A 27,759-nucleotide genomic window follows, 5' to 3' on the forward strand; every position below is an offset into this window, starting at 1 on the left:
CAGGGGGCCAGCGACAAGCCAACTGCGTCAGCGCTGACCCCAGCACCAGCCGGCACAGGGCCTGGCACCCCCCGAGAGGGGAGTACAGGAGGGAATCCCAGTGAAGACCTGGTCCGGACTTCCCGGGTTCTGCGGGTCGGGTGTCAACCAGTCTGTCTCCTGCTGTTGTCTCTACGACAATGACGGCTCCCTTTACAACCTCTACCGACTCCGCCTTCTCCTGAGCGCTGACATGGGCGACTGGTGAGCTCAGAGCTTTCACTGCAGTAGCATTCGAGCCGATGGGACCAATCCCTCCCAGGGGGACACTGACCCGTGCAGAGCACTGACTTTGCCCCAGAGCACACTGAGGGTCAGGACGCAGAGGTCACTTCTTGCAGTCACTCAGAGCCCCAAAGTGGCATGCTGTCTTTCCTGCAGCACGGCACCACAGCGACCGGCAGGTCAGGCGATGTCCCGAGGGCACACCCACTGCCCACGGCCCCTCCTCCACCGCGGACACCTGGCGGAGTGGGCCCCCTTCACTCTTCAACCTGCCTCCTAAGGGGCCACCTCCTCCGGGACCCGGTGGCCCCAGCGGACGGGGAAATTCTGTTAAGTGGGCCGGAGGGCCACGGGCCAGCAGATGCTCCGCGGAGGGAACGGGTTGGGAGCCCTGCCGTGTGCACGGTGGGCCCTGTGGGCTCCAGCGCCAGCCACTCTGACCCCCCGGTTGACAGTCTCCGTTGTGAGCTGAAGTGTTGATTTGGGCTTTTGTGAATAGACCGTTTGTGAGCTCCCTGGAAGGGAATCCCCTGCCTGTGGTTCTCTCTCTTTTTCTGAACAAAGAGGGTCCTTGTTCCTTTTGCCAGGAGCCCTGACAGTCCTCGGCTGGGCAGATGGAATTCTGGTCTGACAATCCGTCAGCCGGAACGTCTGGTGATGGCCACAGCCTGGTCACTCACCCCTTCCTTCGCCCACTCACTCACTCATGGACTCACTCATTCTCTCTGTCCCCCACCCAGCCCCTCAGGCTCTGCTCCCCCATCAGCTACTGCCCAGCATGTCCTCACCGGGCCCTGGGCCAGGCGGGGAGGCACCATGGGCCCGAGGCACGGCCCCGCCCCGGAGACCCTCGCTCCTGGGCTGGGAAGACAGACTCTGCATTTACAGCAGCCCAGACAGAGCCTGGCTCCCGCAGGACACGACGAGTGTCATCGCTGGCTCCTGCACCTTCCTGCCTCTAGGTCCCCAAAGGTGGCCCCTGGGGAAGGTCCCGGGTCTGGCTCCGGATACTGCTTAGAAACAGCAGTCACGTGAGGTGACCCACAGACAAGCAGACCCCTGGAGTCAAGTGCTTTGGGAGCTGAAAGGATTGATTTTTTGATTCCACTGGATGCTAAGAGCAGCCCTGATGCAAACGGTTCTGCTAACGCACAAAAGGCAGACGGCCCAGCCTGGAGCAGGCGGCCTCCCTCCTGCCCCCGCCCTCTGCCCGTCCACGGCAGCAGCCCTGCCGAGTGGCCCCCGCCGGGCAGCTCTGCTGCAGGGGAGAAGCAAGGCTGAGGGAGCGGTCCCGGGTGAGGTCAAGCCGCGTGCAGCAGCGGACATGGATGAGGGGGGGGTCCCAAGTGAGGTCAAGCCGAGTGCAGCAGCGGACACGGATGAGGGGGGGGTCCCAGGTGAGGTCAAGCTGAGTGCAGCAGCGGACACGGATGACGGGGGGGTCCCAGGTGAGGTCAAGCCGAGTGCAGCAGCGGACACGGATGAGGGGGGGGGGGTCCCAGGTGAGGTCAAGTCGAGTGCAGCAGCGGACACGGATGAGGGGGGGGTCCCGGGTGAGGTCAAGCCGCGTGCAGCAGCGGACACGGATGAGGCGGGGGTCCCGGGTGAGGTCAAGCCGCGTGCAGCAGCGGACACGGATGAGGCGGGGGTCCCGGGTGAGGTCAAGCCGCGTGCAGCAGCGGACACAGATGCACCTGGGTTAGTGCTGGCGGCCAGATGCCCAGCAGAGTGACCGGCCGCATGGCCACCAGCCACCGGCCACAGGCAGAGGCGGCCACAGCTCGGGGCCGCTGCTTCCAGGCAGCGTGACTCAGGACAGCCATCCTGGCCACTCCGGGCCTCAGTTTCCCGCTCTGTAACGAGGGGGAAGACAGCAGACCGCTGTGTGGGTTCCGCAGACAAGGCCTTCAGACCCTGAGACTGGTGCCCAGTGGATGGTCAGGATTCACAACGTGGCAGCCGTTATTGTGGCCGTGTTTCCGGGGCCACCAGGACACTAACCGGGTCATGGAGAGCCCAGAACAGTGTGTCCCCACACCAGGGCTGCCCTCCTGCGAGGCCCCACAGGGCCACTCTGAGGAGCTCAGTTGTTGAGTGTCTCAGGACAGTCCTGAGCCCGGGCGTCAGCGAGGACATGGGTCTTCAGCGGTTCCTACTGCCAGCTTGAGGACAAAGAGCGCCTGGAAAATGCTGTCACAACAGCAATCTTCACCGCTGACAACGGGCCCATCACCGCCGTCACCTCATTCTGGGAGCGACAGGCCCAGTAGCCAAGTGTCCTCCTGTGTGATTATCTCACACGTAACAACCCGGAACAATGTGAGAAATAACGTAATTGGCCGAGACAGTCACGTGCTTGAACCGATGCCAATTTACCTTTCGGCGTCTGCGGGCGGGGTTCTCTCTTGGCCAGAGCGGTCTCCTGTGAGCCCGGACTGTGCAGGGCTGGGCCTGGACCCACCGAGACGGAGCCGGCAGCTCCACCACTGCCCCAGGACACCCCCATTCAGGAACCCCCTCCCCGCCCCCTCCAGCCTCCTGCCTCCCGCCTTGGGGCAGCAGCGGACATCAGTGACAAGGCCAGTGATTGATGGCATGGCTCCGGTTCCGAGGAGGGAACTGGCCCTCCCGTGGGCGGCCATGTGGAGAGAAGGCCACCACTTGTGCCCCCAGCGAGAGGACCGCACACTGGGGGCCCATCTTCCAGAGGACAAAGGCTCCCTTCAGCCTGTGGCCATGACTCAGGGAACTAGCTCCTTGCCACGATTAGCAGGGACACGCATGTGGAGCCGTGTGTGTGTACAAGGAAGAACAGCTTGGGAGAAAGAACGTGGGCATCCCCACAGGCGGCCACACAGCAGGGTGGACGGTGCAGCTGGCGGGGGAGTGTGGGCCCTGAGCCGGCCCGCTGCCTGCGTCCTGCTGCCCTGACCCCGGCCGGTACTTGTCCTCTATGCGCCTCACGCCTCCACCCGACAAACGATTCCTGAGCCCGAGACTCCCCCAGCCGGTGCCCTGAGGCTAGGACGTGGCTCCAAAAGCTCGCAGAGGGACCCCCACGGGAACACACGCAAGGAACCAGCCCTGCTGCTGAAATGGACTAGGCACAGGCACATGTGGCCCGGGGGAAACGGACTGGGTCACGGCACGTATGGTCCAGGGGAAACGGACTGGGCCGAGGGCGTGTGGCCCGGGGGAAAAGAACTGGGCCACGGGCACGTGTGGCCCGGGGGAAACAGACTGGGTCACGGGCACGTGTGGCCCGGGGGAAACAGACTGGGTCACGGCACGTATGGTCCAGGGGAAACAGACTGGGCAGAGGACACGTGTGGCCCGGGGGAAACGGACTGGGCCGAGGACACGTGTGGCCCGGGGGAAACGGACTGGGCCGAGGACACGTGTGGCCCCGAGGACACGTGTGGTCCGGGGGAAATGGACTAGGCCGAGGACATGTGTGGTCCGGGGGAAATGGACTGGGCCGAGGACACGTGTGGTCCGGGGGAAATGGACTGGGCCGAGGACACGTGTGGTCCGGGGGAAATGGACTGGGCCGAGGACACGTGTGGTCCGGGGGAAATGGACTGGGCCGAGGGCGTGTGGCCCGGGGGTGCCCGGCCCCAGGTCTTCAACATTTCTGCATCACTCAGCGGAGCAGAAGGAAAGCCCCCCTGAGGGAGGAGGGTGCAGCGCTGGGGACAGTGGGGGCAGGCGGGGGCCCTGAGCTGGGGCCCGCGGGGCTGATGGTCCCCTCGGGGTGCGTGCGCTCTCACCAGAACACGTGCTCTTTGGTCACCCGCTCCTGCAGAAGCGTCCACTTCCTCCCCATGTCGAATGACAGATAGACCTTTAGGGCAGAGAGAACAGAAACAAATGCTGGGTCGTGATGTCAGGAATAAACCTCCGCGACAGGCTGACCTCCCCCCGCCCACGAGGACTGCCGGTCTTTGTCCAGCCCTGACTGAGGACCTGCTGGTAGCTGGCCCTGTGCTCACCGGGGGTACGGACCAACCCCCAGGAGGCTGACAGTCTGGTGTGGCCCTGCATAAAGAGCTACTCCAGACCACAAGCCAGCTGGGAGGAGCCAAGAGATAAGGTTATGCAGGGAGAAGTCCTGGCTACATCCCACCTCTATTTCTAGGTGCTCTGCAAAAACCCGATCCGCTCACAGGCAGAGAGCCCGCCTGGTGCACCCCTGTCACCAAGCCTGGCCCAGGCCCGTTGCCACTGGACACACTGAATAAATGAACACATCGGTCCCCAGGGCAGGGACCGTCAAATATTCTCTCGAGCGCTAGAGGGTAAATGTTTCCGGCTCTTCGGGCCACGTGGTCTCTCTGCAGCGATGTCTCCTCCCTGCCTCTGGGGCAGGAAGCAGCAAGGGACAGGACAGGCCTGTGCCAATACAACGTCACTCACAAAGCAGGTGGCAGGCCACTGTCCGCCGGCCGACACCTGCCCCAGGGTAGAAGGGGCTTTGCAGAAAGTTTGTGATGGAACATGAGCATCAGGAGGGCCAGGAGCTCGTCGCCTTATTAAGCAGGTGAAGTTGTGTCCGGCACGTACGTAGTAGGTGCTCAGTAAACATCGACCGGTTGTACTGAATTTATGTTAGGGCTTCAACGGGACAGGCTGGCAGCAGCCAAGCAGCCAGGCACTGAGCTGAGAGCTTGTCAAACACACACACACACACACACACACACACACAACAGAACTTAAGCTCAGAGAGGTTAAGTTAGTTGCTCAAAGTCCCACAGCGCTCACTGAACTGCAGCCACTCCCATCTCATAGGCCTGAGCGTCATGGACCACTGCCTGAGGAGTGAAGGATGACCGGTCCCCTCTAGTTCTTTTTCTCCAGGTCATCTGAGTGACCAGGCCGGGGCCAGTTCCACCTCCTACCTCTATTTACCCATCTGCAAACGGGGAGAGTGCTACCCATATCCCCGGGCAGCAAGCGAGTTAAAAAGGAGTACTGTTGCCCTCCGTTCCCGGGAGGCAGGCAGGTGATAAGACCTCCGCATTCACGGGTGGCATCATCGCCAACGTCATGGGCGAGCCGCGTGCATTTATGACACCGGCCCAGGAACTTTACGAAGCCTTTCCAATCTGTGCCCACGGGAGGCGATTCTATACCACGCACCGTCAGTTGCTGCAGAGATACCATGTCTCTTAATAAAAGACAAATACCAGGAAATGAGCAAGGACAAGCCCACCAGGGGCGTCCGGCGACTGCAGCGCAAACCCACACGGGGACGTCCGGGGACTGCAGCGCAAACCCACCGGGGACATCCGGGGACTGCAGCACAAACCCACCGGGGACGTCCTGTGACTGCAGCGCAAACCCACCAGGGACGTCCTGTGACTGCAGCGCAAACCCACCGGGGACGTCCGGGGACTGCACCGCAAACCCACACGGGGACGTCCGGGGACTGCAGCGCAAACCCACAGGGGACGTCCTGTGACTGCAGCACAAACCCACAGGGGACGTCCTGTGACTGCAGCGCAAACCCACAGGGGACGTCCTGTGACTGCAGCGCAAACCCACAGGGGACGTCCTGTGACTGCAGCGCAAACCCACCGGGGACGTCCGGGGACTGCAGCGCAAACCCACCGGGGACGTCCTGTGACTGCAGCGCAAACCCACACGGGGACGTCCGGGGACTGCAGCGCAAACCCACAGGGGACGTCCTGTGACTGCAGCGCAAACCCACAGGGGACGTCCTGTGACTGCAGCGCAAACCCACCGGGGACGTCCGGGGACTGCAGCGCAAACCCACCGGGGACGTCCTGTGACTGCAGCGCAAACCCACAGGGGACGTCCTGTGACTGCAGCGCAAACCCACCGGGGACGTCCTGTGACTGCAGCGCAAACCCACCGGGGACGTCCGGGGACTGCAGCGCAAACCCACCGGGGACGTCCGGTGACTGCAGCGCAAACCCACCGGGGACGTCCGGGGACTGCAGCGCAAACCCACCGGGGACGTCCTGTGACTGCAGCGCAAACCCACCGGGGACGTCCGGGGACTGCAGCGCAAACCCACCGGGGACGTCCTGTGACTGCAGCGCAAACCCACCGGGGACGTCCGGGGACTGCAGCGCAAACCCACCGGGGACGTCCGGGGACTGCAGCGCAAACCCACCGGGGACGTCCTGTGGAAGGGCTGATAGGCTCTCGGTCACTCGCTCTCAGAGGGGAACGAGGTCTGTGCACCAGAACACATGCTGCTCTGACGGAAAGGTACAGGGATCAGAAGTCTCAGCAGGGAGACGTGAAGGTACAGGCGGGGGGCGAGTTCAGGGGAAGGTGGAGTCACAGAAGTGTGTGCCCCGAGGTCCTGCACTTCTACCCAAGTTTCTGCAAGGCCGCCTGGGTTTCCTGTGCGCGTTGGGCGTGGCGGTTAGTGCCCAACACCCCTCTTCCCCTCGCTGTAGGGGCCTGCTGTATCGCGGAGGCCGTAAAGCTGAGCTCCGACCAGGCTCAGACTCCCTTGCAGCTAGGTTCCGGGTCAGACGGATGCACTGGCGTGGGCTCCGGAAGGTGAACGTGACATGGAGGCACTTTCCTGCCGTGTGGAACCGTTTCTGCTGGCCAGTGAGGGGAGGGGAAGGGGCGGCGGTGGACGCAGCAGCTGAGCTCTGCACGTGGAACCATTTCTGCTGGCCAGCAAGGGGAGGGGGAAGGGGTGGTGGTGGTGGACACAGCAGCTGAGCTCTGCACGTCGAATCATTCCTGCTGGCCAGCAAGGGGAGGGGGAAGGGGCGGTGGTGGTGGACACAGCAGCTGAGCTCTGCACGTCGAATCATTCCTGCTGGCCAGTGAGGGGAAGGGGAAGGGGCGGTGGTGGACGCAGCAGCTACGCTCTGCACCCCAGCAGCCCACCCCGGGTCTGTGGATGTTGCCAGGCAGCGTGGGAGGCAGCAGGGGTGATTTCAGAGGCCCAGGTCTCAACCTCAGCTCTGTGTTCTCAACCTTGATGAGTGAGTGAGGCTCCTGGTCCCCCACTGTCCTGCCTGGGCCCGGCACAGGCAGAAGGTCCCCAGGTGGGACATCTCCACAGGCTTCTGGGGGGATCCTTGGGCATCTGGCCTGAAGCCCCCTCCGCCAGCCCTCCCAACATTTTCGAGAGTACCCCACCCCCCAGGCTAAATACTCTTCTGCTTAAAACATCCCGAGTGCTGTCCGCCCCTCCCCTGGGCCCTGTCAGACACAGGCGGTCGGAGCAAAGAGGCGCAAGGCCCTCGCTGCTCACAAAACCGTGCTCTGATTCCAGGAAAGCCCGAGTCCTCCCTGACTGTGAAGTCCAGTCTGCGCCTCCTCCACGGGGACCCCCAGCCTGTCCCCCCTCACCCTCTCGGCCGCCCGCCCCCCTGCCTTCTCTTCGGCGTGGAGAGACGCAGACGCCGTCGTCCTGAGGCTGGAGGACGTGGGTGGTCGTGTTTCTCTCTCTTCCTGTGCAGCCCTCTGTGTCGTTCTGCAGCTGTACTACAAAGCGAAAGGCCACCCTGACCCGTTCTCTCAGCTCCCTGCTTAAGCTCCCTCCTCCAGGAAGGCTTCCCTGATTGGCCACCCCAAGGTTGTCTTTGATTCCCCTGCTAAGTTTCTGAGAGGCAGGCCCCAGGCTCAGATCCAATGTTCAGTGCTGGGGGCAGAGGAGGCTGTTGTTGGGGGGCAGGAGAGAATGGTAACAGTGGCCTCGCAACGTGTTTCAGGTAGGTACAGTACCCCGGGCTCTGACGTGGGGATGCTGGGAAATGGGGGCACATCAGTTTCCTGCCAGGGTCCCCAAAGAGCCGGTCAGCAGGCACGGGGAGGGGACTGCCCAGCTCTCCCTCCCTTTTGATCCTAGGAGCCTAATGGGGTGGGCGGAGCCTCGAAAGGAAAGTCCCACTGCCCGAGGCTCTCCCGCAGGAGGGCTGCCCCGGTGCCCAACATGACAAGGACACGGCGAAGGAGGGACCTGAAAGCCAGGGACAGGGCAGACGGAGAGGGGGCTGGGTGTCTGTCTGCTGCAGGAAGGGACAGGCATCGGGGAGGGAGAGGAAAAAGGAAAACAGAGGCACCTGCTTCTGTATAAACCTGCCAGGTCCTGTGTGCGGAAGGTTCACGCCCCCACCCTGCTGACGCGCGGGCTGGCCTGTGGCTTGCTGCGGCCGATGGTGTGAGGGGTTGTGACATATTCCAGGTCATGGCAGGCATGCTAACGCCATGTGTGTGGCTTCCTCTGCTTCGGGGACCTCTGCCCTCCATCATGAGAGTGGTGTGTCCCCAGCTAGAGAGACGTGTGGACACCGGAACCCTGCCCGGAGCCAGGAGCCGTTTCTCGGCAATCCCGGCGAATTCCGGCGGAATCCCAGCCAGTCCCCAGGCCCGTGAACAGGAAGCGAGGCTTGCCGCTGCGAGCCACCGGGGCGGGGGCTGTGTGTCGCTCCGCAGGGCAGCAGCAGACGCCTGCCTGATGCACCAGGTCAGCCGGGGGCCACAACACTGCCCTGCCTCCAGGGAGTCAGGGGGGCTTCGGAAACCATAGAGCCCTAAAAATCCCCACAGCCCTATTATTGTTATCAATTTCCTCAAATTCCCCATCCCTTTTACAACCATAATGAGGCCTTTATTTTCTTTTTTTCTCTCCTTTTTCTCTCCTTATAGCCGCAGAGAAGAACCAAGGAAAAGAACCGAGGTTTCAGCTCTATTAATTTTTCAGGGTGCCATAAATTAAAGAGCAATTGCAACACAGTGTCTGCAGGAAAATCAGTCTCTGTGACTGTGCTCTGGTCTAATTACAAGGGAGGACCAGCTGCACTGTTCACGCCCAGAAGCACACTCCGTCCCGATGGAAGGTGCTGGGAGCAGAGAGGCAGCCTGTGAGTCCAGGGAAACCTGCGGGCACCGGTCAGCGAGGACTAGAGCTGGGCAAGGAGCCCAGGCCCTGCCGAGAGCCCCGGCTCACGCCACCCCAGGGGTCTCCGATCGGAGATCCCTTACCTGTGTGATCACTTTTCATTGAAATTCATCATCCATGCATTTATTCATTTATTCATTCGACAGCCATTTCTACCATCCAGCTATTCAACCATCCATCCATCCATCCATCCATTCATCCATCATCCATCCACCCACTCACCATCCATCCATCCACCCATCAATCTACCACCCATCTACCATATATCCAATCATCTAGCATCCATCCATTCACCATTCATCCATCCATCCACCACCCACCCACCCTTCCATCCATCCACCCATCTGTCCTCAATCCATCCACCCAACAAATATTTTCATCCAGGAACTTGAATTCAAAAGGACCAGGCACCGCCTGTGCCCGAGGAGCTCACCCCGAATGCGTGTGGAGGTGCAGGCAATAATCAAATAACAACACGAACACAGGATTGCACGTTGCAATCGTCCGGGAAAGAGGCGCTCTGGAATCTGTTAGCACGCGGAGCAGGGGCCCCCACGGGCCTGGGGGTTGCACAGGAAGGCTCCTGAAGTGCATGCTCTGCCCTGCCCACCCCCCTCTACCCTGGAGCCCCCCATGTAGACGGACGGCACCCACAGGCTCTCTCCCTCTGACTTCTGGTTGGGGTCGGCCCTTGGGAGGTGCCAGGAGAGGCGGGAGAGGCAGGGTGCGCTGCCTGCTGTTCTCCAGTTTGGCAGGTGCTGCGTTACTCCGTTCAGGGCCAGGACTCCCCTGGGCCTTTCCTGAGACTGGGGGCCTCGCCTCCCCTTGAGGGCAGGGTGGCAGACTGAAAATGGCCCCCCATAAGACAGCTCCGTCCTAACCCCTAGAACCTGTGGATAGGACCTCGTAGGTCATTCGATGAAGATCTTTAGATGGGAAGGCTGTCCGGGTTGGGGTGGGGCGGAGGGAGATTGCACACGGACACACACGCACACACACGGACGCACACGCGATGCGGAGGGCGGGGCGGACCGAGCGGTGCAGGCGCTGGCGTGACCCCCCAGCCACAGGTGCCAGAAGCCAGAAGAGGCACGGGAGGGTCCTCCCTGGAGCCCCCAGAGGGAGCGGGGCCCTGCCAACCCCTTGAGGTCGTCCCACTGACACTGAATTTAAACTTCTGGTCTCCAAAACTGTGAGAAAATAAATTTGTCGAAAGCCACGAAAGACCAGGGCTCCAGGGACGCCTACTAGCGGGCCGACCGCTCTACCAGCACCCTAACCCTAACCCCAGCCCTCTGCCTCAACCCCCAGGATGGGGGTAGCACTTCTCCTACTCCCACACCCCCACACCAGCCCGGGAAAGAGCTCTCCACTGCCAGGGTCTGCTCGGTCACCCGCAAACCTGCCCGTGGGCGACTGGACACAGCCCCAGGGGAGCGGGTGCTGATTTGGGGTCTGAGGACGACCCCACCTGTCGGTGTGAGTCAGGTGGAAGAGGCCCAGGCTGAGGGCGCGGCCCGGCGTGCTGGCTGAGAAAGCGCCAGGGATGTTCCGCATGTGGGAGGGGCGTGCAGGGGGGAGGCGGGTGGGACAGTCCTGACAATCAGCTCTATGTGTAGATGCCCCCCGCTAGTGCCAAGGGCCCCGCTCCCGGACCCTGCTGGGTCCTCACACGCTGCAACACAGCGGGCGCCCCGATGGCCGCCCCCCCGGGCCGTAGAGGTGATGGTGGGGTCCAGTGCCCCAGCCTCGGCCCCCCCCCGGCCCGCAGAGGTGATGGTGGGGTCCAGTGCCCCAGCCCCGGGCCCCCCTCCCCCCCGGCCCGCAGAGGTGATGGCGGGGTCCAGTGCCCCAGCCCTCCCCCCCGGGCCGCAGAGGTGATGGCGGGGTCCAGTGCTCCAGCCCTGGGCCCCCCCCCAGGCCGCAGAGGTGATGGCGGGGTCCAGTGCCCCAGCCCCGGGCCCTCCTCCCCGGGCCTCAGAGGTGATGGCGGGGTCCAGTGCCCCAGCCCCGGGCCCCCCTCCCCCCCGGCCCGCAGAGGTGATGGCGGGGTCCAGTGCCCCAGCCCCCCCCCCCGGGCCGCAGAGGTGATGGCGGGGTCCAGTGCTCCAGCCCTGGGCCCCCCCCAGGCCGCAGAGGTGATGGCGGGGTCCAGTGCCCCAGCCCTGGGCCCCCCCCCAGGCCGCAGAGGTGATGGCGGGGTCCAGTGCCCCAGCCCTGGGCCCCCCCCCAGGCCGCAGAGGTGATGGCGGGGTCCTGTGCCCCAGCCCCGGGCCCCCCTCCCCGGGCCTCAGAGGTGATGGCGGGGTCCAGTGCCCCAGCCCCGGGCCCTCCTCCCCCCCGGCCCGCAGAGGTGATGGCGGGGTCCAGTGCCCCAGCCCCCCCCCCCCGGGCCGCAGAGGTGATGTCGGGGTCCAGTGCCCCAGCCCCGGGCACTCCTCCCCCCCCGGGTCGCAGAGGTGATGTCGGGGTCCAGTGCCCCAGCCCCCCCCCCCGGGCCGCAGAGGTGATGGCGGGGTCCAGTGCCCCAGCCCCGGGCCCCCCTCCCCGGGCCTCAGAGGTGCTGGCGGGATCCAGTGCCCCAGCCCCAGCCCCGGGCCCCCCCCTGGCCCGCTCACCTTGCTCTCCCTGCTGTAGGCCAGCAGCGTGTCCTCCTGCTTGGGGTGGTACATCAGCATCTCCAGGGAGAAGGGGATACGCTGCTTCCGGAAGGTGGAGGCCTCGTCCGTGCTGAGGAAGAGGCTCTCCTCCCCGCTGCCGCGCGAGGAGCTCACCAGGATGACCTGCAACACAGAGCCAGACATGAGGGGCAGGCCCTGGGCCGGCGCGGCTCGAGGTCCACGTCTGCGCGGCCCCGGCAGGCCCACTTACCACTCCGTGCCTCGGTTTCCCTGCCTGTCGAGCGGGGAGACGGCATGGTACCGGGTGCCGAGGGAGCCTGCGATCAGAGCTCTGCGAGGACATCCTCGTTAGGCCAGGGTGACTTCTGCCTGGCAGACAGGGAAACTGAGGCACGGAGAAGTCAGGCAAACTGCCGAGGCCGCAAGTCAGTCAGGACAAAGCCCAGGTTCGGTTCGCATGGTGGCTCGTGGGCCTCCAGCACTTCCGCTGGGCCCGGAGCTGCGGGGCGGGGACGGGACTAGCCTGGCCCCCGGCGAGCACGCTTCCCTGGGAGGGAGAAGGCGTGGGCCCCCTTCTGTGTGGACGCCCCACTGGGAGGGCCTCCCAAAGCCAACATTTATTCCCCTGGGGGGCCGTTCCTCTCAAAAACAGGTGAGCACAGCGAGCACAAACCAGTGAGCTGCAGAAACGCTCCCGCCTTTATGGGAACAAATGAGGATCCAACATGTTCTTTCTTTCCGGGGAAACCTGAAGGAGCTCCCCAGGCACCTTCACCGATCTCCTCGGGCCCAGAGCCCGTCTCTCGCCCCGCCAGCCGCGGTTCTGAAGGAGACCCACGGGACCCTCCCGGGGCTGGTCCTGAAAGGTGGGCACAGACGTGTGTGGGGGTGCTGTTCTAGCTGCGCTCACACACAGGACAAACTGGGGGTGGGGGAGAACCGGCAGGGGGGGGGGCAGCGAGCGCACAGTCATGTTTGCGGAGACGTTGGGTGATGCGGGAGCACGCATGCCCGTGACAGAAGCAGGGTTCGAATGACAGGCAGGTGTCAAATGTCTGCACACCCCACATGGACAAAGTGATAAGGAAGTACAGTATCAATGTGTCCATGGCCAGCGTGTACAGGAAGGATCATTTCCCTGGTGGAAAATGCATAAAATAAGAAGAAAAGGATTATTACGCAGCTGTACCCAAGAAGGAAGTCGTGGCTGCCACCTGCAGCGACACGGATGGACCGCGGGGGGGCAGGACCGGACGCAACGTGGAATCACTCAGACAGGTGGAGGGAGACGACGTCATGCGACCTCACTGATCTGCGGATTCGAAACCCCGCTCGCGGACACAGAGAAACAGACCAGCTAGGATTGAAACCTCCAGTTATCAAGTCAAGCCCCGGGGAAACGGGGTGACTACAGTCAATGAAACTGTATTGTGTGTTGGAAAGTTGCTTAAAAAGTAGAGGTGAATAGCTCTCACCCCTAGGAGGAAACGCTGGAAGTACGTGCGTGAGGGGGCGGCTGTGAGCTCTGCTCACGGGGAGGAAACGCTGGGAGTACGTGCGTGAGGGGGCGGCTGTCAGCTCCGCTCACGGCCACGACCCTCTCGGAATGGACACAAATACAGAATCGTCACGCAGCACCCCTGAAACCAGGACCGTGCGGTGTGTTCATTACACCTCGATCTAAGGGGAAAAACGAGAGAACGGAAGGACACCCTGGGGATGTTCATAATCCTTGGTTTTAAGTGGTGGCGTTGGAAGTCATTTTTTAAATGTTAAATAAACTTTTATTTGGAATACATTGAGATGGAAAGAAAGGTTGCAGAGTTCATACACCCCATGACCCCCAAAATTCCTCTTTTAGGTTTTTTTTTTTTTGTATTTTTCTGAAGTTGGAAACTGGGAGGCAGACAGACTCCTGCATGCGCCCGACCGGGATCCACCTGGCATGCCCACCAGGGTGCGATGCTCTGCCCATCTGGGGTGATGCTCTTTTGCAACCAGAGCCATTCTAGCGCCTGAGGCAGAGGCCATGGAGCCATCCTCAGCGCCCAGGCCAACTTTGCTCCAATGGAGCCTTGGCTGTGGGAGGGGAAGAGAGAGACAGAGAGGAAGGAGAGGGGGAGGGGTGGAGAAGCAGATGGGTGCTTCTCCTGTGTGCCCTGGCTGGGAATCGAACCCGGGACTCCTGCATGCCAGGCCGATGCTCTGCCGCTGAGCCAACCGGCCAGGGCTATCAGGGTTCCTCTCTTACCTTCACCTTCCATCAGCCTGACATACATGTCACAACTAAGGAACCCACGCAGAACACATCAGTGTTATCTGAGCTCCACACCTGGGTCCCACGTCACCAGTCCTCCCACTAATGTGTTTCTCTGCCCAGGGTCCCATGCGGGATCCCACGTGATGTTCGTTCAGGTCTTCACATCTCCACAGGCCCCTTCGGGCCGTGACAGTCTCTCGCAGATGTCCCTTGCTGTTTACAACCTTGGCGGCTGGAAGAACCCTGACCGGGTGTCTTGTCGGCTGTCCCTGTTTGGGTCTGCTTGCCGTCTTTCTCAGGGAGACACTGGGGTTCCAGGGTTGGGGGAGGAAGAGCACAGGGGGGCAGTGCCATCCTCATGGTGGTGTATCCGGGGGTGTGCTGTCTATGTGACCTGTCCCTGGGGGTGCTGCCCTCGCTGGCCAGGCTGTGCTGTTCAGGTTTCATGGTGCTGTCCCTCTCTTGGCCCTGGCACACTGTCCCTGCAGGCGGACGTCACCGAGCACACCCCGCACCCTCGGGGGTGCAGCGGCTGCCTACACTACTGGGAAATCTTCCACATGGGATACTCGCCCCTTCTCCCCACTTGTTGACTAGCTCAATGATTTATTCATACTGCTATGGACTCATGAATATGTGCCTTTTACTTTGAGCTGTAAGCCAATGCTCCAATGGTTATTTTGTTGCCTAAATGGCTCTGGCTCAGGCTGCTGGGAGCTTTCCACGGCTCCCACGTCCTCCTTGACGTGACCCCATGGGCCTGCTGCTGTTCTATCCCACACCTGGCTTCCCCAACCGGGAAAACATGACAGGTCGCCAAGACGTCCTGTATGACACACCTCGCTGGACACGGCGGGGTTCACTCAACACCCACGCCACGCTCTAGGGTCGGGCTCTGTGCTCCCCACCCAGGCAGCAAGCAACCTGCAAGCCATTGGGGCCGTTTGGCCAGCGAAGTCCGCATTTTCTTGTAATGCATTTTTAAAATGTCCTTACAATGAAATTCCTATTTACTTTTCTACCTCCCCACTAGACTGGGCCCTGAGCATGGGGACCATGACTTAAGCCCTTGTTAGTAAGTACCTTGAGCATGTGGTGCAGGCCCGACATGGGGCTGTTAATCCATGCTGGATGGAGACGGGAGCGCACGCATGAATGAATGAATGAATGAATGAATAGCTCCATTTCAGCTTGTGCCTCCTTAGGGGATTATTTACTTTTCTCCTTTGGGAGAAAGGCACTCCCAGGGGTATTTAAGTAACCCTAGAGAGTAGAAGTCATTTTTAAAAATCTCATTCACTTGTTCCTCTTCACAGCTCAAAGTATCACATATCACTGAAGGCTCAAGTATTCATCCTTTTGTGTGTGTGTGTGTGTGTGTGTGTGTGTGACAGTCTGAGAGAGGGACAGGTAGGGACAAACAGACAGGAAGGGAGAGAGATGAGAAGCATCAATTCTTTGTTGTGGCACCTTAGTTGTTCACTGATTGCCTTCTCATATGTGCTTCTACCGGGACCACAGCAGAGCGAATGACCCCTTGCTCAAGCCAGTGACCTTGGGCTTCAAGCCAGCGACTATGGGGTTATGTCTATGATCCCACGCTCAAGCCGGCAACCCTGCACTCAAGCTGGCGACCCCCGGGGTTTCGAACCTGGGTCCTCTGCGTCCCAGTCCGACGCTCTATCCACTGCGCCACCGCCTGGTCAGGCTCATGCATTCATTCTTCCACAGCTGCTAAAGTCACAAGGTCAAGCAAGGATTTAGGTATACACAGGGCTTTCTGGGGTGGGGGAAGAGCATCCAGGTGCAGGGCAGGCCTGAGGACAAGAAGGAGGGCTTCTTGGAGAAGGTGATACCCAGATGAGCCTTGAAGAATAGATGGAAATTTCACTGGCAGGCACACGGGAGGGTGGACAGACAGCATGTCCAAAGGCACATGGGTGAGGGGGGTCCCTGCCCTTCCTCTCCATTCTGCTTCCTCTGTCCCCTCCCTCACACTCAGGCGTCAGCCCCTTCAAACTCCTGGTGTGTTTCTGTAGTTCTCTGAGACCGTTCACATCTGAGATGCACAGTGGGACCAAGACCCTCTCCAAGCTCACCATTGGTCATTCAGAATAAGATTTTTATATTTCAAAATGACGTAAAACCCATGTGTGATAAAAAACTGAAACATCTACCTTCAAATGTTCTGAGACCCAAATTCTGGACAGCTTCAACAAAACTGAATGTTTCTCACTTGTTTTGGGTGTCCCTGCTTTGCAGGCACCCCTGCCCACCTCCAGCCTGAGTTTAGCCTGGTTTTTTTTTATGATAGAGATACCCTTCCCCTTGTTATCTGGTTGTCCAATACATCCTCATCCACCCAAGTGCCTTTCACAGGTCACCTCCTCCAGGAAGTCCTCTGGGATACACAGAGGTATTCTAATCCCTCCACTGCTCTCTCCCCAGCATCTTCTGCATTCTTCTGGTCCAGCCCAACGTTCCCTAGTGTTCTCTTTGTGAGTCTGCCTCGCTCCAGGCAGAGAGGCTGTGCAGCCTGGCAAGGCCCACATGGACGTCACTACCATATCCCCAGGCCGGCAGGGGTCATCTCCCAATACCAGGCACTGGTGCTCCTCCCACACAGAGTACGGGCCCTGGGTCCAGGGCTGCCTCTCCATCACAGCCCCTCAGTCAGAACGAAAGGCACATCCGAGGGTGGCGCTAAAGTAAGGGGGGACAGACCCAGAGAAAGCTGTCCTGGCCAGGTGCCCAGCAATCTGGATCGGGGGCTATTCTGGGCATGAGTGGGATGAGTAAGCCAGGAAAGATGCAGGGGTGGGGGGTGGGGAAAGGATGTTGACAAGGACAGGGACAGTGGAGCAAAGACACAACTCCATTAGCCCCACGCCAGCCGGCAGAGGCTGGCAGACTGTTCTTCCAAACTGGGAACCAGACTATTTTATTTTGTTTCTTATTTTTAAACTTTTTCCCCTGAGGTGAGAAGTGGGGAGGCAGGGACAGACTCCCGCATGCGCTCAACCGGGATCCACCCGGCATGCCCACCGGGGGGCGATGCTCTGCCCATCTGGGGCCTCGCTCTGTTGCAACTGGAGCCATTCTAGCACCTGAGGCAGAGGTCATGGAGCCATCCTCAGTGCCCGGGGCCAACTTTGCTCCAATGGAGCCTTGGCTGCAGGAGGGGAAGAGAGAGAGATAGAGAGGAAGGAGAGGGGGAGGGATGGAGAAGCAGATGGGTGCTTCTCCTGTGTGTCCTGGCTGGTAATCAAACCCGGGACTCCTGCACACCAGGCCGACGCTCTACCACTAAGCCAACCAGCCAGGGCCCAGACTATTTTAAACAGTGTGTTTTACCTGCTTACTATTCTGAGGGAAACATAAGGTCCCTGCACTAGTTTCTGGGGCCCATGAGGCCGAGGCCGGGTGTTTCAACATCAGAGGTAACACAGTAAAGGAGAAATAGTTGACCGATTCATTTGAAGTGTCCGTCTCTGGATCAGAGCCATCACCTGTAGGGCTCGGCACCAAATGCCAACGCAGGGTCCCCTGAGCGGCAACAAGAAGGAAGCATTTCAAGAGCGCGAAGCCCACGGAGCCCAGGACTGCTCTGCGACGGCCCAGGACACACACCGCGGAGCCCCCGTCATTCCATAGCTCTCCCCCAGACAGTGACCTCCGGAACCGGCATCACCGGACTCTATCCTGGGCCCGCGGCGTCAGAACCTGCACTTTCTCCAGGGCCCTGGGGGGGGGTGCCCAGAGCTCCTGCCACTTCTCAGCTCCGTGCCCACCAGCTGCACGACCCTGTCCCCTGCCCCCTCTGCCCACCCCAGGGACAAAGTGAAGTCGGCAGAGAGCACCGCCCACACCAGGCCCGCAGGAGCTCCCTCCTCCCAGGTGCTGAGGAAGACACACTGGTATCACCCGTCTCCCGGGCCAGTTGGAGAGAGGAGGCCCCGGGGTGGCGGGGGAGGGCGGCTGTGTCTTGTGTCAAGAAGGAGAACCAGGTTGGAATCCGGGGCTCAGGTGCCTGGTACCCCACGATCAGCATCTCAGATGACAACCTGCAGGATGGGCGTCCTTCTGATGACAGCCCCAGGCCTCCAGGGAGGTCACACGGCTGGTGTAAACCGTGGCACACAATGTGAGCGAACGGACCGTGCCGGCTCGGGAGGCTCACAGAGCTGGGCTTCAGCCCTCACGGGGCCCCCGTAAAGCTGGGCAGCCTTGGGGGTGTTCATTCACATCTCTGAGCCTCAGCTGGCTCGTCATAAACGAAGACAGGGATTCCCACGGCAGAGGGCACTGGGAGAGTTTTAAATGAAGCGATGTGTCTGCAGACCTCGCCAGTCCCCACAGCAGATACCCTGACCGCGACAGCTGGCTTTGTTGTTGTGACGCTGGTGCTTTGGGAAGGAAAAGGGGGGGGGGCCCTCTTCCTCTCAAAGAAATCATGTGCTTTTTGGTTTGTTTGTTTTTGGTAGATCATATTATTGACATGTTTATTGGATATTTTGCCAACTCCAAAGCGAGTCTGGTCACTCGGCAGGTCTGTAGATGAGGTCTGTCTCTCCCGTGAGAAGACGACCCACTTGGTGGGCAATGGTAGATGTGGGGGGTGGGGGCCCATTATGGGCACTGGGCGCCCAGGAGGGCAGCCCTGAGTGCCCTCACCCATAGGGGACCCCAGGATGCACTCTCTGCCCCAACCCATGCTGCATGCTGGCTCCTGTCACTCTGTGACCTGCTGCCACCTGTGTGTCCCCTGCAGGAACCACAGGTGGCTCCACCCCGCCCTGCTCAGCTGTCAAGTTAACCTTCCTGGGCCGAGGCGCCCACCATCTCCTCCGAAAGGTGGTGCCCACGTTCCACCCGCCGCAGCAGAGCTCACGCGAGCCACCTCTCTGACTTCAGAAGGAACAGGAGCCGCGCCCGGAAACCCCTTCACGTCTCTGCTGGGGCTCTGGCTGCAGACCTGACGCTTCCATTCAGAACTCTTCACCACGGAGAAGATGTGGGGTTTTTTTTAGTCTGCCCTCTGCCAAGTAGAGCCCTCAAAGGGCCCCCACTCCAGCCCCCGAGCGGTGTCATTGAGGCATCCTCGTATGTAAGCCCAACTGCCTGGCTATTCCTGGACCCAGCAGATGTGCCCAGCTGGGGACACAGACGTCTGGCTGTGATACCGGGAGAGGCAGACAGAGGAGACAAATAAGAGACAGCGGCCGTCCACCCCCGGGTCTCAGATTAGAATCTGTGCAGAGCGTGAGTCATGATGAGCGAAAATAACCCCCCCGCCACCCACGCACACTCCACTCCGGCAGCGACTGCGTCCCGCCAGGATCGGCAGCGCACACACAGGTCGCCTGCTCGCAGTTCTGGGAGAAAAGTCGGTCCAGGTGAGGATGGTCTTTGGTGTGCGTGACCATGAGTCGGGGGGGGGGGGGCACAGGACGAAGTCCAACCGAGCTGTGGCTTTGCCGTCTCCACGTCCAGTGACCTTGGGCACATCCGTCGCCTCAACAGCTGATGGCAAGACAACAGTCTTTCCTGTGCCGAAGTTCCGACTTAGGATGACGTATGGGCGGGGGGCTTGCAGAAATCCACGGTCCTGTCTGCGCTTTCTTAAACCAGAGGGTCTGCTCTTGGAGAAGTTCACAGGTCACTTGAATTTCATTGTTTAAATTATTTATTTATTTACTTTGTATTTTCCTGAAGTTGGAAACGGGAAGGTAGTCAGACAGACGCCCGCATGCGCCCGACCGGGATCCACCTGGCATGCCCACCAGGGGGCGATGCTCTGTCCATCTGGGGCGTCGCTCTGTTGCAACCAGAGCCATTCTAGCACCTGAGGCAGAGGCCACAGAGCCGTCCTCAGCACCCAGGCCATCTTTGCTCCAATGGAGCCTTGGCTGCGGGAGGGGAAGAGAGAGACAGAGAGGAAGGAGAGGGGGAGGGGTGGAGAAGCAGATGGGTGCTTCTCCTGTGTGCCCTGGCCGGGAATTTAACCTAGGACTTCCGCACACCGGGTTGACACTCTACCACTGAGCCAACCGGTCAGGGCCACAGGTCACCTGAATTTATGTAAATGTCAGCCAGCCACGTCATGTCCCTGTGGCTTCCCACCTCTCAGGGTCCCTCTCCCACCCGGCTCTGGAGTCTGGCATGCATGACTCTCCTGTGACCATGGCTGCTAACCCTGCCAGCACTTGGCCCGTGTGCCAGCCCTCCTGGACTGCTCCTCCTCCCCGGAGGCCAGCTGCACCCGCACACTCTGCTTTGGGATGTTTCTTGCTTTGCCCGGCGGCCCTTGGCCATCTTCTCTCTTAATTGTGGTGACGCACAGGTCCTGGTGGGGGGACAGACCAGAGAGCCTGGGAGGGTGAGCAGGGGGCCGTGGCAATTATCCAGGTGGGATCTCCTGCTGACCTGCATTAGGGCAGAGGTCAGCCTCCCCACATGACCCATGCATTGAGAACTGCTGCCCACTGGGGGCCTGTGCCCACGTCAGTGACCTGCTGGAGTGGTCACCATGGAAACCAGCCCCTGAATCCACCCTCTTTGGCGTGGGTGACAGTGGCTTCTGTCTCCAAGTCTTGTCTCTGTGTAGACAGGAACTCCTTCAAGCAGGGCTCATTGGTGAGAAGGCGGCACCATTTCCTGGGCAGCTCTGTGTGCCCGGCCCTGTGCCCTGAGCCCTGAGCTGGGCAGCTCTGTGTGCCCGGCCCTGCGCCCTGAGCTGGGCAGCTCTGTGTGCCCGGCCCTGCGCCCTGAGCTGGGCACCGGTGCCCGCGTTCTCACTGTAGTTTCCCACGAGCGATGCGGTGGGAGACATTTTTGCCTCTTATGGACAAAACCCAGAAGCTCAGAGAGGTGGACTGCTCCCACCAGCATGGCCGGCGTGTGGCTGGCCTGCCAGGATGGTGCCTGAGACCCGGCTCCCCACGACAGCGAGCCTCCTCCCGCCCCTGGGGGCGCCGGGAACTAACAGGCCCAACAACACAACCACCACATCGACTGTCCGGAAAGGGCCGGCTCCGTTTTAAGCACTGGCCTGACAATCACTGAAACACAGGCAGCGTCCCCAGAAACATTTGTAAACTTCACAGAGGGTCAGACCCTCTTCCCAGTGACCAGAGGCTGCCCGGGACGGCAGTGCCTGGTCAGCAGTAACTAGATGAGGCGAACACACCTCCAGGTCGTAGGAAAAGAACTCGTCTCCTCCGTTTTTGAGCTTGGACTTGTCGGTAAACTCGTGTCGGGGCAGCGTTTGTGAAGTGCGAGGTCCCGCCAACCCCTCCCCTCTAACTCCTGAGGACCTCGGTCCCCAAGGGGCTGGCGCGGGGGACCTGGAGGGAGGGGGCGCGTTGGGGTTGTGTTCGCTGGGCTGTCTGAAGACCTCGGGGGGCACAGCTAAAAAGCCCTCGTGCTCGGGCAGAGGGACGCCGGCAGATCCTCCGTAGCGGCTGCGCTTTGGAAGCCGGGCTCCCGCCAGGACGGCTGTATCGAGCGTGTGCAATTAGATCTGTGAATGACCTGTTCACTGACCTGCCCCTGCCCGGACGGCAGGACCAGGGGGACTGTCTGACAGCTCCCACCCGCGTGGGACGCCGTGTCCACCCTGGCTCCCCCGGCGGCCTCCTGGGGACAGACGAGGACAGCTTTTGGAAACAGCTGTGGAATCTTCGAAGCCTCTTCAAATACAGGCGATGAGACCTTGAGGAGTCACAGCCACCACTGGCTAAGCTGGTGGCCACGCTGAGATGGCTTCGAGGAGTGGCCGCTCACGCACGGCCTGAGGTGAATGTCCGGGGGCTGACCGTGCGTCGGCACTGAGCGGTCAAGGCCGCGGCCATCAGTGCGGGGACCACGGGTACCTTGTGGCCTCAGCAGCAGCATCAAGTGAAGGCAGAGCTGAAGGGTAACCTCATATTGGGGAAGGAAATCCAGTCCCCAGCGGGCAGCCCAGACCACGGCCTTCCAGCTGCTGCCCGTGGCAGGGCAGGTGGGCACAAAAGAAACACATCGACGTCACTCCACGTCGCAGAGCCGGTGACAAAAGTCATCCCACGCAGCATTTACAGGGCACTCTGCGTTGTGCTGGGCACCGGACAGGACGCTTCACGCACATTTTCGACAAACCTCCGAGGAGGTCGTCACTATCGTTGTCCCCGTCTGACACCCCCAGAGAGGGCAGTGACCGCCACGTGGGCAGTGAGTGGGAGGTGGGGTCTAACCACGGCGGTCAGCCCTTGCCCCCACCCCCACCCCCACCCCCACCCCCACGGCAGACGTGGGCAAGGGGCCCGCCCGGCTTGCAGCGCTCCACTCGTGGGATCATGGAGCCAATGCCACCTGGTGCGGGAGACAGGCCACGGGCACCTCTCTGTCCTTGGGTTCCTGGAGCACGCGGTCCCGTGGCGGCAAGACAGACGATGACCGCAGAAGCACCAAAGGGCGGTCATCAACGCTAAGGGGGGCCCGGGCACTCAGCAATGGGGGTGTCTAGGAGCCACCGCACAACTGCAGAGGGGTGAGCTGACCAGCTGACCCATCCGCAGGAGGTGGGTGAGGAGGCCGTGGAGACGGAGAAAGAGGGCCGTGGGGGCTGCAAAGTCTGGACACCCTCCCCCTCCCGCCTTGCTCCTGCCTGGGGCACCGGGGGTGGGGGGAGCAGTCCCTGGTGGCACTTATAGTCTTTCAGGAAGAAGAGACTGAGATGGAGAGGACAGTCCCAGGGACACCGGGGCCACAGGAAGCTCACGTGGGCAGACTCACAGGACGCTCAGGCATGGTGAGGGCTGAGCCAGAAGCACTGACCGACTGTCAGAGTCCGGGCACGGGGACCCCAGGGAGGGGAGGCATGGGAGACGGTGCCCCCGTCCACGCCCATGCGCCATCAGCCAGCAGTGGGCCCTGTGGCTCACGCTCTCAGTGGCAGGCTGTGGCCCCGGGCCTGGGCCAGGGCCGACCCCGGAATGGAGGCTCCATGAGCGCTGGGTGAATTAGACAAACGCATGGCCACAAGGGGACAGATGAACGGTCGGCTTTGTCAATTTCTTCTCATCCTTCTGCCCACAAATGAGTGATGATTTGCTTCAAGTTCCAGGGAAGCAGCTGGGGGGGGGGATTCCCCCAGGGCTCTCGGCACTCACATGAAGACCGATGTGACCGCGGTTCTGGGTCCCGGTGAGACCCTTGGTGACACCGTTTCCTGGGGCTGGACCCGGAGGGGAGTGAGGGGTGGGGGCAGGCCTGGCCCTTCTTGTCACTCAAGACATGGTGACAGCTAGGAACTGGAGGCAGGCCGAGCTGCTGAGCCTCCAAGCTGGCTTCACACACTTTCTGATACTGAGATCACTGCGATAGTGCCCCTTTGCTTGGATACCTCCAGTGACGGGGGGATCCCTACCTTGCTGAATGGTCATTTTTGTAATAAGCTCAATCTTACAAGACACAGAAGAAATGGCTTTGGAATCCGGCAGATCTATGCTGAACTCTGGCCGGGCTACGTAGCTGTGTGACCGTGAGTCAGTTCTGTGGCCCCGGGAGCACGCATCCACCCTTGGAGAAGGAGCGGACCCCCTGCACCCTCTGTGCTCCCCTTTTTGTCTCTCCCTTCTACCCGAGTCTTAGGCCGAGGCGGGTGGGGGTGGGGAGTGGGAAGAGGAGGCCCTGGGGCCTGACAAGGAGCAGGGTGTGGCTTTCCTCCTCCGTGAGCTGTCGTCTCTCTCCCTCGGGAGCCAGCCCGGGCGAGGGGCTGCATGCTGGGGCAGAATGTGAGTATTTCTGGGCCCTCCTCAGATCAGAATGTCATTAACCCCACATCGTCCTTGATTAGACTGATTAATAATTTACAGACTCGCTATGACTGTGCAGATGTGACACCGTGCAGAACTCACCAAGCGGGAGAGAATCATTGCAGAAGTAATAACCACCACCGCAGTGACAACAACCACGACGGCAGTGACAACAACCATAACAGTAACCACAGTGGTAACCACAGTCACCACAGAAGGAGCAGTGACAGTGACGGGCTGTGGGCACTCACTCGGGCAGCGTCTGCCTGTGTGTTTGCTCACTGGCTCTTCCTCGAGAGCTGATTCTGTAACTGTCCCCGCTTTTCAGAGAGGACAATATCTTGCCCAGAGGTCGTCCAGCCCACCTGAGGTCAAGCCAGTGAGGAGCCTCTACATGCCCAACCAGTCTTAGCCTGAGAGGCTTTTCTTTGGTTTGATTTATTGATTGGGTTTCTGCATAAGATTTTGTCTTTCAAAGGGTTTAGATGCTTGAAACATGTTATAGGCCCTGGCCAATTGGCTCGATGGTAGAGTGTTGGCTGGTGTGTGGAAGTCCCAGGTTCGATTCCCGGTCAGGGCACACAGGAGAAACGCCCATCTGCTTCTACACCCCTCCCCCTCTCGCTCCTCTCTCTCTCTCTCTCTCTCTCTCTCTCTCTCTCTGTCTCTTCCCCTCCTGCAGCCATGGCTCACTGGAGCAAGTTGGCCCTGAGCACTGAGGATGGTTCCATGGCCTCCACCTCAGGTGCTAAGAAGAGCTTGGTTGCTGAGCAATGGAGCAATGCCTCAGATTAGCAGAGCATCTCACCATGGTGGACTTGCTGGATGGACCCCGATTGGGGTGCATGCAGTAGTCTGTCTCTCTACCTCCCCTCCTCTCACAAAACCATGTTTTGTCACTTTGATTTCATCTGACCACCCCCCCCAACACACACACTCTCTCTCTCCTCCCATATTTTACAATCATTGGATAGATAAAATATAGATAAAAGACACTTGGATAGACGAATGGATAGATGGATGGATAGATGGATAGATGCATGGGTAGATGTATGAGTGGATGAATGGAAGAAAAGATGGGTAAGTGGGTGAATGGATAAATGGATGGAAGGATGATAGATGGATGGGTGGGTGGATGGATGGATGGGTGGATGGGTGGATAGATGGATGGGTGGAAGTCTGATGGATGGGTGGGTGGATGGGTGGATAGGTGGATGATGAATAGATGACAGATGGATGGGTGAGTGAATGAATGGATGGGTGGATGGATGGGTGGATGTCTGGCTGAATGAAAGGCAGGTTGGTAAGCATGGTGGAAAGAACAAGATTTGCAGTCAAAATATTCAGAATTTTGTCCCAGTCTAACTCTCATGAGCTGCCCTGGCAGGCACCACAAAGTCCCTGTCCTGGGCTCTCCACCTTTAATGTGGAGAGGGGTGACCAGCTGTTGACCCGTGGGGCTCTGTGAGGCTCCACATGACCGTGAGAGGGGCTCACAGGGGTACTGGAAGGCAGCCCTGGGGAGCCTGGCGCAATGTGCACCACGCAGAGCTCCGTCTGCCAGAAATCACCTCCAAACGCACACCGAGGGAATGTCATTTCCACATGGCTGGTTATTAAACCAAGTAATTAAGTGGTTTTACAGTCGGTTTTTAAAACAAGCTCTTTAAGTTATGAGCATAGAGCGTGTCCCGGTAATAGCCAGTTGTTCTGTTTTCTGATTGCTGCTGCAATGGATTTTATAATTGTTCAGAAAGAAGCACGCGGCCGCTTTATGGAACTCACTTTCCACCCTGGGGTGACCTAAGCAGCCCACAGAGACGGGGATTCCCAGGGCCTGGCTCAGTGGGTGCCTGTTGGGGCGGGGCTTGCAGTGTGGAGGTGACTGGCTAGAAAACGGGACAGCCCAGCTCGGATGGGGGAAGGCCCACGGGTATGGGCTGTGCGCGTGTGCACATATGTGCATGTGCATGCATGTGCGTGTGCATGGGGGGGCGCTCAGAGGAGGCATCGCTCCCAGCTGGAGGGAGAGTCGGGAAGCCTTCGGATGGAGGGGAGTCTTGGAGGGTGTGTGACTGTGGGCTCTCCCAGGCCCGAGCCCCCCTTCCCTTCCCCCTCGGCTCCCAGGGAACCCCCTTGGCCTCCTCTCCTGTGCTGTTTGGCTGGGGTCACTGTCCTACGAGCAGGGGAGGAGCCCTGCGGGCAGACGCAAGGCACCACAGCTGGAAGGAGAGGCAATTCCATGTCAACCTTCACGACCCCGTGCGACCTCCGACCTGACCTGTGTTTTCACACCGATGATGCCCTGGGGTCCCACCCTGCGGGTAGCTGCCAGGACAAGGGCAGCAGTGCAAGCTCAGCCCCCGTACAGGGCCCGCCCCCCAGCAGGCACAAGAAGAGAGGAGGCCTGTCCTGGAAGAGATGGACATGGGCCCCCGCAGGCTAAGGCCAGGGCAGCAGGAGGCTCGACCCGGAGCCCCCAGGCCATGCAGAAGGAGGACGTGGCCCGGCCTGGACCGGCGCCCACCCACTGTCCCCATGCCCCGTGCCTCCCTCCCAGGCCCGAGCCACCTTGCTGTCACTCCCACAATCCCCATGAAACATTCCAGATTTCTGGTCTGGCCTGTCGGGGTGATCTCCTTGTTTATAACAGAACCCCACCAGCCCGGCCACCAGCACGCAGCTGGGCCTGCAGCCCAGCCTCCTCCTGAGCTCCGGACAGCGGCCCGCGGCCCTCCAGCACCCGCAGCCCAGCCTTCTCCTGAGCTCCGGACAGCGGCCCGCGGCCCTCCGGCACCCGCAGCCCAGCCTTCTCCTGAGCTCCGGACAGTGGCCTGCAGCCCAGCCTTCTCCTGAGCTCCGGACAGTGGCCTGCAGCCCAGCCTCCTCCTGAGCTCCGGACAGCGGCCCGCGGCCCTCCAGCACCCGCAGCCCAGCCTTCTCCTGAGCTCCGGACAGCGGCCTGCAGCCCAGCCTTCTCCTGAGCTCCGGACAGCGGCCTGCAGCCCAGCCTCCTCCTGAGCTCCGGACAGCGGCCTGCAGCCCAGCCTCCTCCCGAGCTTCGGACAGCGGCCCGCAGCCCTCCAGCACCCGCAGCCCACGCCCCACGGCGCCTGCACACTGCGCATGCAGAGCTAACCACTGCACCTTCCTGTGCGCCGCGTGAACTCAGAGCGGCTCCTGCTCACCGCCCCCCCCCCCCGGCGGTTACCAAACTCCTGCCAGGCTTGGCAAGGGGCCCTGGGAGGACCAGGGAGTCGACCTTTTGCCGGCAAGCCCCATGGTGGGTCCTCACTGCTCCCTCTGCCTCCCAGCCCGGAGTCCCCCCCACTGTTACGCGGACCAGGGAACCCACACCCACGGAAACGGATTTCACACCAGTTTGTGGAGCCTAAAGAATTGCTATTCTTTTAATTTTGTCAATTATTTACATTTTTATCCAACCCTCTGGAGAGAAACCGTGCATGTCCTGACTGTATGGGGCTGGCCTTCCAGAGAAATGCTCACGGTTCGGGCCGTGGAGTCTCTGTTCTAAATGTTTGGAGGAACGGACAAAGTATCGAATGCTGGAGGGTAAGCGAGAGAGCCTTCTGCCCGTCACTCACTGGGTAGTGGGACGATTTCTCAAAGGGACCTGGCAGGACTGGGGAGACCCTGTGCGGGCGGGTGCCAGGATTTGCCCAGGTGAACCACCCCCCACGGACCTCGGCTCGTCAGCCTAAGTTCTTCTGGATTTTGCTGACTCCCAAGCTTCCGGCTTCACTCAACGCCCCTCAGAACCCTAGGAGGCACCTGCTGCATCGCAGGTTCCCCGCAAGGCGCAGAGGGGTGGCAGCTTCCATCTGCAGTGTGTCTAGTCCCTCCAAGAGCTGCTGTTCAGCCCCGTGGTGTTTGCGTTTCACGGGACGTGATGGCGCG

At 60.7% G+C, this 27,759-nt stretch overlaps 1 protein-coding gene across 1 annotated transcript in view; it reads right to left on the bottom strand.

Annotated features, from left to right (window-relative positions):
- Positions 1 to 27,759, bottom strand: part of SORCS2 (sortilin related VPS10 domain containing receptor 2) — a 352,373-nt gene that overhangs the window by 22,605 nt on the left and 302,009 nt on the right. The window contains exons 4-5 of the mRNA XM_066385291.1: positions 11,782 to 11,946; positions 4,035 to 4,108 (exon numbers count right to left, since the gene is read on the bottom strand). Of these exons, the coding sequence (XP_066241388.1) occupies positions 4,035 to 4,108; positions 11,782 to 11,946 (239 nt within the window). The remainder of the gene's footprint in view (positions 1 to 4,034; positions 4,109 to 11,781; positions 11,947 to 27,759) is intronic.

This window comes from Saccopteryx leptura, chromosome 5, assembly GCF_036850995.1.
Source record: "Saccopteryx leptura isolate mSacLep1 chromosome 5, mSacLep1_pri_phased_curated, whole genome shotgun sequence".
Lineage (NCBI taxonomy): Eukaryota > Metazoa > Chordata > Mammalia > Chiroptera > Emballonuridae > Saccopteryx > Saccopteryx leptura.